This window comes from Garra rufa, chromosome 13 (assembly GCF_049309525.1).
Source record: "Garra rufa chromosome 13, GarRuf1.0, whole genome shotgun sequence".
Classification (NCBI taxonomy): domain Eukaryota; kingdom Metazoa; phylum Chordata; class Actinopteri; order Cypriniformes; family Cyprinidae; genus Garra; species Garra rufa.
The window spans coordinates 43,366,940-43,380,077 of record NC_133373.1 but is presented as its reverse complement, the minus strand read 5'-3'; the positions used below and the strand labels follow the sequence as shown (position 1 = coordinate 43,380,077).

General features: G+C 34.3%; 1 protein-coding gene across 3 annotated transcripts; it reads right to left on the bottom strand.

Moving 5' to 3' along the window:
- Window positions 1-29: 29 nt before the first annotated feature.
- zc3h14 (zinc finger CCCH-type containing 14) lies at window positions 30-12,803 on the bottom strand. 3 transcript variants are annotated; one of them, XM_073816752.1, is made up of 17 exons: window positions 12,655-12,803; window positions 12,176-12,218; window positions 10,576-10,690; window positions 10,157-10,197; window positions 7,826-7,985; window positions 6,092-6,401; window positions 5,837-6,003; window positions 5,638-5,735; window positions 4,528-4,656; window positions 4,360-4,437; window positions 3,630-3,789; window positions 2,372-2,571; window positions 2,130-2,259; window positions 703-839; window positions 545-621; window positions 341-447; window positions 30-243 (listed from the first exon to the last, which is right to left on the bottom strand). In XM_073816752.1, exons 1-17 carry the CDS (start codon window positions 12,688-12,690, stop codon window positions 240-242), a joined length of 1,992 nt encoding a protein of 663 aa, XP_073672853.1. In that variant the 5' UTR covers window positions 12,691-12,803; the 3' UTR covers window positions 30-239. The 3 variants fall into 3 exon arrangements, with proteins under 3 accessions (XP_073672853.1, XP_073672854.1, XP_073672855.1); XM_073816753.1 differs by having other exon boundaries at window positions 6,092-6,398; XM_073816754.1 differs by having other exon boundaries at window positions 7,826-7,949.
- Between the last annotated feature and the right edge of the window lie 335 nt (window positions 12,804-13,138).

Below are 13,138 nucleotides of genomic sequence, written 5' to 3'. Positions count from 1 at the left end.
TAATCTACTGAGTAAAAACAACATTCGTGTGTGTTTGTGTGTATTGTTGACATTTAATACACCAAAGATATTCTGTAAACAGCTTACAGAAACTTGCAATTTATAAAACTCATAATTTGTTTTAAAAATTAGTCAGAAAAAAACAACAACTTAAAAGCACAACAAAAATGATCAGAAGAGACTCTACATGAACCGTAGAAACGCTGCAGCTTGGCTGTGATCATTCACTTGAGAGTTTCTCAACTGTTGAAAAAGAAACAGATAACCGCTGTTCAGCAGGAGTTTGATTCACAAGTACATTTCATAAGCGTTATTGCAGCTGTGAGTGAGTTTGTGGTACCTGCTCTGTGTTTTGGTCCATTTCAGAGCACTTCTGGGTGGTACAGCCACAGTTGGATGGTAGAAAGTACAGCCTGCTCGCTTACACTGTGCTGCAAATCTACACGGCTGCAAAAAACAAACAAACTGTGTTATTAAAACTCTTTATAAGATTTTGACATTGTTAAAACTCAACTTAAACATAACTGTATGATTTAATGCTTACTTTGGGGTGGTAGAACGGACACTCCAGCTTTTTACACTCTGGGAAGAAATGGCACACGGTGCTGGTTGGAGCTGGTTCTGCAGGGTCAGAGGTCACAGGTCAAATGTCAGCGGCTGTTTATAACACATTCCAATGTACTGGATCTTTGTTTTACACACCTGCTCTTGTAGGGTTGCTGTTGAGTCTGCGGCTGACGTGTGTGAATGGACAGTCTGCTTTGGAGCACTTGGCATCAAACTTACAGTTTGGATGAATGAACAGACACTTGTTGCCAAATTTACAGTTGGGAAACATTCTGCAACAGAATCACAAACAACTAAATATTTACATCATATGCATCACTACATATGAGTATAGGAAGATACGTCTTAAATGATCAATTTATTATGAATTGTTCATTTTCAGGAGCACGATAATATCAGGAGGGGAAAAAACATGCTACATTTAAAGTGAAAAATAAATAAATAATTAGAATAAAATAAAACAGAAACAGACTAGTCAACTGTTGGTCATAGCTTACAATAAAAGGAAAAAAAGAGAGTAAAATTAAAAAAAAAGTAAAAAAAAAAAAAAAGAGGTTTTTATAATTACAAAAAGAAAAAAATCAATCAATAAATAGAATAAAATGAACAACAGATTTTCTTTATTCATTCTATTCTATTTAGTGATTTATTTTTTTATTTCCGTTTCCTTTTTGTAACTTATAAAAATCAACAACCGATTTGTCGTTTTTTTTCTTTAAAATGCATTAAGCCTTTTGACTTAGAATGAAAAAAGAAAAGCAGTCAAAGTTAAAAAAAGGAAAAGTAATTAAAAGTAATTTAAACAGAATAGAAAAAAATAATCAGCAGTTGGTTCTTACATGTTACAAAAAAGAAAAATAAATATAATTTATTACACATAATACATTTTATTATACAATATAATAAAAACAACTGAAATAGAATAGAACATAAAAAAGTTACAAAAAAGGAAAGTAAATAATAAATCAATAAACAGAATAAAACTGTCTTTTTTCATTCTCTTCTATTTATTGATTTATTTTATTATTTATTATTTTTGTAACTAATAAAAACCAACAACTTATCTGTTTTCTTTTCCTATTTTATTATTTTTTTTACTTTTCCTTTTTTGTAACTTAAAAAGAACTGATTATCTTTTTTTCCATTTCATTAATAAAAATAAATAAATCAAAAGTAATTAAATAAAATAGAATAGAAAAGAATAGTAAGTTAAAAATATTTACATGATACAAAAAAGAAAAATTATCAATTAAATAAAATAGAATATATAAAAAAAAACACTAGTCAGTTGTTGACCATTTTTGTAAGTTTCAAAAAAGGAAAAGTAAATAAAAGAAAAACAACAAATAGAATAAAACAGAATAGAATAAAAAGGGAAATAAAACAACCAACAACGGACTAGTCTAAGTCACAAAAAATTTAAAATAAACAAGTTAATAAACAGAATAGAATAAAAATAATGAAAGTAAAAAGACTAAAACCAGTTGCTGGTTGTTGTGTGTTAAGTGGGATTTATATAGTGTGAGTTTGTTCAGTCATGGACTGGCAACATATGTTCTTACTTGCACTGTGAGTTGGGATGATGGTACAGACAATCGTCTCCAGTCTTGCACGCAGGCCAAAACTTGCAGCGTTCTGGAAGTTTCTGTCGTTTAGCCTGAACCGGCTCTACGTCCATGTCTTCCACCTCATCTAATAGAATAAGGGTGAGCAGAGGAAATCTGTAAGAAATCTTCAGGAATATTTTCCAGAAAAACAACTGTATGGTTACATATATACATATACATGAGGTCCTTTGTCTTACCACCAGTGTTTACAAAGTCAGTGCCGAGTCTGAGGTGGACGGCAGGTTTGGGTCCGTTATTTACTGGAAGGTCAGGGGTCGTATTAAACTCGTCCTCAGGCTCCATCTCCTGATCTGTGCGGTTTGCTAACGGACTGGGAACTCCATCTAATGTCACGATGAACTTTGGACTCGCTGCTTCCCCGATCTCCGCTCTCTCTCTGTAGAGGAAGAGCATGAGATACTGAAGACTGAAGTAATGATGCTGAAAATACAGCTTTGCATCACAGGAAAAAATTACATCTTAAAATATATTCAAATAGAAAACAGTTATTGTAAATAATAATAATAATAATATTTCATAATATTACTGTTTTTACTGTATTTTTTATCCAATTAACAAGCCTTGATGAGCTTAAGACTTCTTTCAAACATACACTACCAGTCAAAAGTTTTTAAAGAGTAAGATTTATGTTTTTGAAGAAGCCCCTTCTGCTCACCAAGCCTGCATTTATTTGATTCAAAGTACAGTAAAAACAGTAAAAATGAAATTTTTGTATTATTTAAAATAACTGCTTTCTATTTAAATATATTTTAAAATGTAACTTATTCCTAAATGATTTCAAAGCTATTATTATTATTATGTTGAAAACAGCGGAGTAGATTTTTTTCAGGTTTCTGTGATGAATAGAAAGTTCAGAAGAACAGCATTTATCTAAAATAGAATTTTTTGTAACATTATAAATGTATTTATCATAACTTATAATCAATTTAAAACATCCTTGCTAAATAAAAGTATTAATTTCTATAATTTCTTGCGTTCAGAAAAAAAATTATACTGACTCTAAGCTTTTGAATGGTATATTGTATAAGGTTACAAAAGCTTTTTATTTCAGATAAATGCTGATCTTTGGATCTTTCTATTCAAAGAAAGATCTATCCTGAAAAAAAAAAAAATGTACTCAGCTGTTTTAAATATTGATTATAATAATAAAAAAATTTCTTCATGTAACACTGAAGACTGGAGTAATGACACTGAAAATATAGCTTTAATCACAGGAATAAATTACATTTTTAAATATATTTAAATAGAAAACAGTTATTTTAAATAGTTAAAATATTTCAAAATTTTACTGTTTTTGCTGTACTATGTGTGCAGAAGAGACTTAAAAAAAAAACCCCATTAAAAATCTTACAGTTTAAAAACTTCTGCATGTTAGTGTTTATACATAAAAACATAGCCCTTAACATGTTTTTGGTTGAAAACTGTCTGCCATACCTGGCCTGCACCATTCGGGATGCGATGGGCGGGTCTTCGGTTTGATTGACAGCACCAAGCCTGCTCCTGACTGGTGGAGTCTGTTCAAGCTCCGGCTTCCTCATGATGAATGAACGTGTGTCCAGAGCGTTGAGTCTCGTCGCCTCTAAAACCTGCAGCTCTGAATTACAAAATAAAAACACAAATCTGAGTAAGAACACTACTGGTCAAACGTTTTTAAAAGAAGTTGCACGCTCAATAAAATTTGCATTTATTTGTTAAAAAAAAATACAGTAAAAGTAGTAATATTGTGAAATATTTTTATAATTTAAAATAACTGTTTTCTATCTGAATATATTTTAAAATGTAATTTATTTCTGTGATCAAAGCTGAATTTTCAGCATCATTACGCCAGTCTTCAGTGTCACATGATCCTTCAGAAATCATTCTAATATGCTGATCTGCTGTTCAAGAAACATTTATTATTGTAAATGTTGATAACAACTGTGCTAATTAATATTTTTATTTTTTTCCCCCCAAGATTCTTTGAATGATAGTGTATATTTAGATAACTAAACAGTTAGTTGTTTTACATGTTAATCAGATGGTCTCCTCCTTTATAAGTGTGTGTTTAGTCAAAGGTCTGGCTATATGAGACTACCGAGCATCACAGAATGTGACTAAACAATTTCCATAGTACAACAAAGATGGTCTTTGCTGTCAAAGGTCAAAATTATTTGATATTCCTCACGGTAATCACTGAGCTGCTCTCGACTGTCCTCTTCTGGAAGCTCCAACTGCAGACGAGATGCTAAAGCTATGGATTGTGCTGCAAAACGGGAAAAAAAAATTCCAAAAGTTTTTTTGATTTCATGTTCCTTCTGTCAACACAATATTTCTTTAAGCAACAGACACTCACTGTTGTGCAGCGTGTCCTGGGGCGTGAGCGCGTGCAGGTGCTCCTGGACCAATCGGATTGCAGCATTATTCATCTCATCACTTGCCGAACGTGTCCGTGGCGCTACAGGAACCATCTGACGCGGCGGAACTGGACGTGAGAATATAAAAACCAGGGTTATTATAATTAACTAAAACTAATACTATTAAAAAAAATTCTGTTAATTGAAATAAAGCTAAAACAAAATGGACATATTAGATGAAAAAAAGCAAACAAAAAAAACAACATGCATTAAGAGCTGGGGGGTGTAAACTTTTGAACACAATGGAGATTTTTTCTTATTTTGACACAGCATTTTTGTGTATTTGAACCCCCCGGCTCTTAATGCATCGTCTTTCCATCAAAGAATGTTTGAACCTTCTGTAATAGTTGCATATGAGTCCCTCAGTGTCCTCAGTGTGAAAAGATGGATCTCAAAATCATACAGTGATTGTTGGAAAGGGTTCAAAATCAAATACACAAAAATGCTGTAAAACCAAATTTGTGGGACCTGAAGGACTTTTCTGAAGAACAGTGGGCAGTTTAGGTGTTCAGGACAAACAAGGGACACATTAAAGTTCAAAGGTTCACTGATGCTTCAGAGGAAAAAATGCATTAAGAGCTGGGGGTGAAAACTTTTTGAATTTGAAGATCAGGGCAATTTTAACTTATTTTGTCTTCTGAGAAATATGTAAGTATCTTCTGTAGCTTCTGAAGAGCAGTACTAAATGAAAAAAAGTATGATATTCAAACAAAATAAGAAAAATGTACACATCTCTATTCTGTTCAAAAGTTTACACCCCTGGCTCTTAATGTATCATTAACACAGTATTATGAATAAAGTCTATGTAAACTTTTAAACAGGGTTATTATTTTTTTCTTGTGGAAACGCCTTATGTGAAATATCTTATTCAGGTCAGTACTAGATAAAAAAAAAAATAACATGCATTTTGTATGACCCCTCTTATTTTGGTAAAATAATTAACCTTTTGCAGATTCTGCAAGGTTTATGTAAACTTTTGACCTCAACTGCAACCACACTGTTAAATCAACTGTTACTATTAATTCTAATAGTAAATGCATATGTTGAACCTGTGTATGTAGTAGTCTTGTTGATGGATTCCTGAGCTTCTGAGATTGCTTTGAGGATGAGATTTTTGTTGGCTTGTTTGGCTGGTGGAAGGGAAGGCCTGTGAAACACACAAACACCAAATTAATCTGGTAGAAGTTAACAATTATTAATAACCATACTTCAAAAATCTCTTTTCCATTATTTCAGAGAGGGACATACTTGCGTTCAGGTTTCGATGGCAGAGACACTTTACTGGCAAGTCCATACTCCTCTTCGTCTTCATCCTCCTCCTCATTCAGATCATCACTCTCCTGTCCGCGCTCATGACCTCTGTGAACCCGAACTACTGAACTGGCCACAGGCGCCTTTCGTTTCCGAGATAATTCCTGCCAGAGAAGTGACATTCAATGAGTCGATGAGCTATGGCATCACGGACTGAACTTATGCTTTCACAATAAATCAAAATTCACTCACCCTGCTGCTCTCCGCTGAGCTCCTGTAGCTGCGGCCATGGCTGGAGCCTGACCTTTCCTGACCTCTCGTGACATCTGACGACCTGTAAGCGCCTGCAGACTGTCTTAAAGACTCCACCGCCGGCCGTGGCCTGTCCGCAATCGGGCGACTGTATAAAGCCCGAGATGGCAAGCTCTGCTCCAGAGGGTCGTAGCCAATGAGGTCATCGTCCAGATCGGGCTTGATGTCAATCACAGCTTCTGCCGACGCCTCCATCAGTGGTTTGACAGTGGATGTGAGTCTGGAGAGCCTTTCAGAAGAGCCTCTCCTGCTAGATAAACCAAAAACTGATGAGCTTCTGTCATTAATTACTCACCCTCATGTTGTTTCAAACCTGTGAGACCCTTATTCAGCTTCGGAAACACAAATATATTATATATTATAAAGATATTTTTGATGAAACCCGAGAGCTTTCTGATCCTGCATAAACAGTAACGCCACCGTCGCGTTCAAGAGCCAGAAAGGTAGTAAGGACCAGTGTTGGGCGCATTACAAGTAACGCAAGTTAAGCAAAATAATATTACTTTTTCCAAGTAACTAGTAAAGTAACACATTACTTTTTAATTGACAAGAAAATATCTGAGTTACTTTTTTAAATAAGTAATGCCAGTTACTTTTCCCCCCATTTATTGATTAAAAGCTCTCCAGTCCCCTTGTTGAGAGAAATCATGAGTAAGATGTTACCTTAGTTCTAGAATAAATGTAAACATGCATTAATTCATCTCACTCAAAAAACAGATAAAGTATTGCTCAAAATGAATAAAAACCTGCAATAATTAAATGTTAAATAATACAAATATCCTTTATGTTTTTAATCCGATTTTATTAACCGATGTCTTTGCTGCCGACCTTCGATGATCCAATTCATCCATACTAATAAGCAAAAATTACTCAAGATAATCTAACATTTGTTTTCCTTTTTTTATTGCTGAAGAGTTGACATTTTTTCTTCTGCGGTCTACTGTACAGACGCGAATTTACTTTTCTCTAAGCCTGCGGCTTTTGGTGTGAAAAGGCTTTTACATTTGCCAAAAGTAGAACTTTTTATATTAAAACAAACAAGCAAGCCCTGCCCAGATTTAAAAAGTAACGCAAAAGTAACGTAACATTACTTTCCATAAAAAGTAATGTAATAAGTTACTTTTTTAGGGAGTAACTCAATATTGTAACGCATTACTTTTAAAAGTAACTTTCCCCAACACTGATAAGGACCTCAGTAAAATTGTCCATGTGACATCAGTGGTTTAACTATAATGTTATGAAGCTACGAGAATATTTTGTGTGCAGAGAAAACAATAATAATGACTTTGCATCATTATACCACAAGAGTGGTACTCCTGTGAATAAAGTCGTTTTTTTAGTTTTCTTTGCGCACAAAAAATATTCTCGTAGCTTCATAACATTACAGTTAAACCACTGATGTCACATGGACTATTTTAATCGATTGTCCTTACTACCTTTCTGGACCTTGAATGTTTTGGTTCCACTGCTGTCTATGTAAAGAAAGCTCTCAGATTTCACCAAAAATATCTTAATTTGTGTTCTGAAGATGAACAAAGGTCTTACGGGTTTGGAACGACATGAGGGTGAGTAATTTTGTTTATTTTTAGGTGAACTCTAAGTCAAATTTGCTGTACTTAGCTCATATTCACGGGATACTCATGTGATCCACTCATACTCATGGGAATTAAATACCTGGTGCGGTTCTCATGGGCGGAGCTTGAGACACGTCCCTCCAGCTTATCAGAGCGCGAGCTGGAAACGGCGAGAGCACGAGGCTCCGCCCCCCTCCTGTTGTTTTCTGCTGGGATGCTGGTCTCTGAGTGAAGAACAGATGGATGGAGAGATGTGGGCTCTGCAAAATTAATAGGAATATTGGTAAACTGGATCTGAGGATCTTCAAATGCAACTGTGTGTGTTTTGCTTTAAGAGAACAACCATACATTTGTGTTGTGTTTTACTTTCTCTTTTTTTAATTCTTCATTCATTTATAATCATTTAAAGGAGAACTTGACTTCCAGAACAAAAATTTACAGGTGATGTTTCACCCACTTGTCATTCAAGATGTTCATGTCTTTCTTTCTTCAGTCGTAAAGAAATGTTGTTTTTTCAGGAAAACATTTCAGGCTTTTTCTCCATATAGTGGACTTCTATAGTGCCCTGAGATTGAACTTCCAAAATGCAGTTTAAATGCGGCTTCAAGCGATCCCAAATGCAGTTGTAAACGATCCCAGCTGAGGTCTTATCTAGCAAAACGATCAGTTATTTTTTGATTATAATTACAATTTACATACTTTTTAACCTCAAACGCTCATCTTGTCTTGCTCTGTCTCAACCGTTTTTTTCTGGTTCAAGACAGTGAGGTTATGTTGAAAAACTACCATCTCATTTTCACCCTCAACTTCAAAAATCATTTAAAAATCATCCTACATCGCTGCAGAAGTACCAACCCAGTGTTTGCAAAGTTAATATTGCAAAGAAGATCAAACAACCTTAAAGGAGTAGTCCACTTTCAGAACAACAATTGACAGATCATTTACTCACCCCCCTGTCATCCAAGATATAGTCTTTTTTTCTTCAGTCGTCAAGAAATTATGTTTTTTGAGCTAAACATTTCTGGAAATTTCTCCATATAATGGATTTTTTAATCTTCAAAATGCCGTTTAATTGCAGTTTAAATGCAGCTTCAAATGGCTGTAAACAATCCCAGCCGACGAAGAAGGGTCTTGTCTACCAAAACGTTCGGTCATTTTCTTAGAAAAAATATATTTTTACATACCTTTTAAGCACTGAAACTCGTCCAGTACTAGGGCTTGTAGTGCGCGTTCTACAAAAAAAAAATATTTTTCTAAGAAAATGACCGAACGTTTCGGTACAGCCATTTGAAGCTGCATTTAAACGGCATTTTGAAGATTCAAAAAACGGGGCACCGTTTAAGTCCATTATATGGAGAAATATCCAGAAATGTTTATCTCAAAAAACATAATTTCTTGACGACTGAAGAAAAAAAGACATAAACATCTTGGATGACAAGGGGGTGAGTAAATTATCTGTAAATTGTTGTTCTAAAAGTGAACTACTCCTTTAACAAAAAAGGTAAAACAGCGATGTAGGGCGATTTTGAAGTTAAAGGAGAAAATAAGATGGGAGTTTTTTTAACAAGACAAGACGAGCGTCTGAGGTTAAAAAGTATATAAATTGTAATTTAAAATAAATAATCTATTATTTCACTAAATTAGACCCTTCTTCCTCAGCTGGGATCGTTTCAAGCCGCATTTAAACTCTGGGCACCATAGAAGTCCACTTTATGGAGAAAAATCCCTAAATATTTTACTCTCTCTTTACGACTGAAGTAAGACATGAACATCTTAGATGACAAGGGGGTGAGTGCATTATCTGTACATTTTTGTGAACTTTTCCTTTAATCATTTTATTATTCCATTTAATCATATAATCATTTATAAAAAATCATTACAGTCATTTATATATCCATTTCATTGATTCATTACAAGATTAGTCATTTATATTGTATTATATTGTAGTTGTTTTTTATATATTTTTTCCGTTGTTTAGTCTAATGACTGTGTGGTTTCAAGGGCTGTTTGTCTTCATGAATAAGAGATAAGAGGGAATGTTTCTGGAAACTCAAGGTTTATAGGGTATTGTTGTTAACAAGTCTGGATTGGTGTTCTTTAGATGAAGTCTGAGCATTGAGACATACACAAATAAGACTATTCAATAAACTCTGCTCCTTTTTACCATCATTACTTCATCTCCTGCTTCTGCTCTTCACTTCAAATAAAACATAACCTAATAAACAAACGACTAAAGGACACAACTAAATTATTTTAAAACAAATTATAGAAATACATGCTGTAGGTCATTAGGTCTCAATATAATGCACTGTTTAATCACTACTCTGAGTTGTTATTAATAATTGTAATATTAAAAGCAAAAATAGTTAAAGCAAAATTATGCACTATAGGATGCAAAAAGTCACAATGTGACTGTAAACATGAAACATACCAACTGCAACCGATCGTAGCTTATCCAGAACACCATGTAACCTATAACACACACAAAGAGCATTTACTTAATTGTACCACAACTGTTATCATCAGAAAATAATAAATGTTTCTTGAGCAGCAAATCAGCATATTAGAATGATTTCTAAAGGATCACGTGAGACTAAAGCCTGAAGTAATGATGCTGAAAATTCAGCTTTGCATTACTGGAATAAGTTAAAATGTAAAAATATTAAAAATACAAAACAGTTTATATAAATAGTAATAATATTTCACAATCTTACTACTTTTATTGTATTTTTTTTTTTTAAATAATGCAGCCTTGATGAGCAGAAAAGATTCTTTCAAAAACATTAAATAATCTTACCAACCACAAACATCACAATGCAGATAGAAGGATAAAGGAAGACTTTCACTTACCATACGGTGAACTTGATGGTATTGTTGCCTAGAAACAAAGACAGGTCGTCTGCCATCTGCTTCGGGTTCTTCTTATTGGCCACCATGACCATGATGTAATCCGGAAGCTCCTCGTCTGACAGAGACACACGGTAACATGTTTAATCTGATCTGAGCATGGCCAGTGAACCATCATATTAATGCAGAAATAATTTAATAGAGATCCTGATTACAATACGACATCATTTAGATGTGCATGTGGACAGAAGAACTTACTTCGAATTTAAATTTGTATAATTAATTATATTTGTTTAAATATATTAGCTGCTTGTACAGCTTATAAAACTTCACCATTCACCCTCAGTCCATCCAAGATGTTTTTTCAAGTTTGTTTCTTCATCAGATTTGGAAAAATGTATCATCAGACACGTTGGAGTGAATGGGTGCCGTCTTAATGATCCACACCACTCTAGTCCATTAATTAACATCTTGTGAAGTGAAAAGTTGTGTGTTTGTAAGAAACAAATCCATCATTTAGAAGTTTTTAACTTTAGAACCATTGCTTCAGGCTAAAATATGAGTCCTATAACCTTAATATTGGTCACTCCAGCTTTTCACAAGATGTTAAGTGATGGACTGGAGTGGTGTGAATTGCTTGTGATGTTTTTATCAGCTGTTCGGACTGTCATTATGACGGCACCCATTCCAGAGGATGCATTGGTGAGCAAGTGATGGAATTCTACTTTTAAACAAATCTGTTCTTATGAAGAAACAAACTTATCTATATCTTGGAAAGCCCGAGGGTGAGTACATTTTCAGCAAATGTTAATTTTTGAGTGAACTAAGCCTATTCCTTAAATTTTATTTCATGCTACTCATTTTACATGTTAAAGGTTGTATCAGCGATTTCTAGCCTAAAACATAAAGTGTCAATTTCAGCTGACCTTTCTTCACGATCCGCTCGCTGCCTGCCCCATAAATTGTCTGTGAAAAAAACGCGTCTCTCTGGTCAGCCTAGGGTCCGAGATATGCCAAAAAAACAATCGGCACTACCAACCTTTCCACAGATAAACAAACAGTGTTCCAACCAATCAGCGTCAGGGGATTGGTGTTGTGGACACTGTTTGTTTATCTGTGGAAAGGTTGGTAGTGCTGATTGTTTTTTTGGCATATCTCGGACCCTAGGCTGACCAGAGAGACGCGGTTTTTTCACAGACAATTTATGGGGCAGGCAGCGAGCGGATCGTGAAGAAAGCTCAGCTGAATTTGACACTTTATGTTTCAGGCTAGAAATCGCTGATACAACCTTTAATATGTAACATGTTTAAGCTATTGTAATTGTACATTTCACAATATTGTATTGTATACAGCTGTGCTGCAAACACTTTGCAATGCAAATGTTTCTCTAAAGCCAGCCAAGGTGCAAGAACTGCAACTGCAGTTTTTCACCAGCTGTAAGTGCCACTTTGATCAAATTCTGTATATAGTTTGCTGAACTTCCTGTTTTGCAAATGACACGACTTTCCTGTTACTTTCTGCTAAAGCAAACACACAAAAAAACTGATAAAAACACACCGCAGTTAACAAAAATAGATGATGCATGTGTGTTGGAAGCTCTTACCCACATAAGCGCCAAGCTCCTGCAACTTTCCTTTGATAGCAGACTGGAAAAAATGAAAGAAATTACATTGTTATAGACTGATACATGACTACTTAACATACAAACACTAACTACTACCTTTAACCTTTACAAAATAGTACTGATAATGGCATTGGATGACAATCACATGGCACTTTAGAATACATCATGGCACTGAAAGCTCATATAACAGCATATACAAGGTATTCCCAACGTCCTTTAGAGATTACTATGGTACTTTAGTGAAGATCACTGATATCCAAACAAACAACAATAAACGAAACAAACTATTTACTGTATTAAAAAAGCACTCCAAACACATTTAAACAGAAATGCCCATAATGAAATGCAAGCACCGAGTTAACGTTAGGTACTTAACAGTAAACATTCGTTTTAAACCCAGCTGTTTGTTAGCTAGCACGCTAAACTGTGCTGAAAGCTACGCATTGTAAACGGCTTACCCTTATTTTCTTGCTGATCTCAGTTCCGATCTCCATATTCGTTTGGTTTGTTGTTTCCCCTCAGATTTAAGATATTATTTAAATTACCAAGACATTAGGAATAAGGAAAGAAGAGCATATGCTGTTGCCAGGCCTCGCGTGTAGCTAGCTTCTCTATTCAAACTGCGCATGCGCATTGTGCAGACAATTCAGCAGGACAGTGTCATATTTAATTTTCTTAAAATAATTTTATTAATAAAAACAAATATTTAACCCTGGACCACAAAAAAACAAAACAAAAACAAAAAAACTTTACATTGTATTGATTAAAATCATTAATTTTTCTAAGATATTAAGTAAAGATTATGTTCCATGAAGATATTTTGTAAATTTCCTATCGTAGGCTAAATATATCAAAACGTAATTTATGCATGGCTAAGAACTTCATTTTGGCAACTTTAAAGGCGATTTTCTCAATATTTTGATTTTTTTGCACCCTTAGATT

Excerpts from the sequence above, each read along its gene's own strand:
- zc3h14 (XM_073816752.1), bottom strand. The coding sequence starts at position 12,690 with ATGGAGATCGGAACTGAGATCAGCAAGAAAATAAGG. Across the intron at positions 6,402-7,825 it reads GCCCATGAGAACCGCACCAG|CAGGAGAGGCTCTTCTGAAA; the intron begins GTATTTAATTCC and ends TGGTTTATCTAG. Across the intron at positions 4,657-5,637 it reads CAAGACTACTACATACACAG|TTCCGCCGCGTCAGATGGTT; the intron begins GTTCAACATATG and ends TCTCACGTCCAG.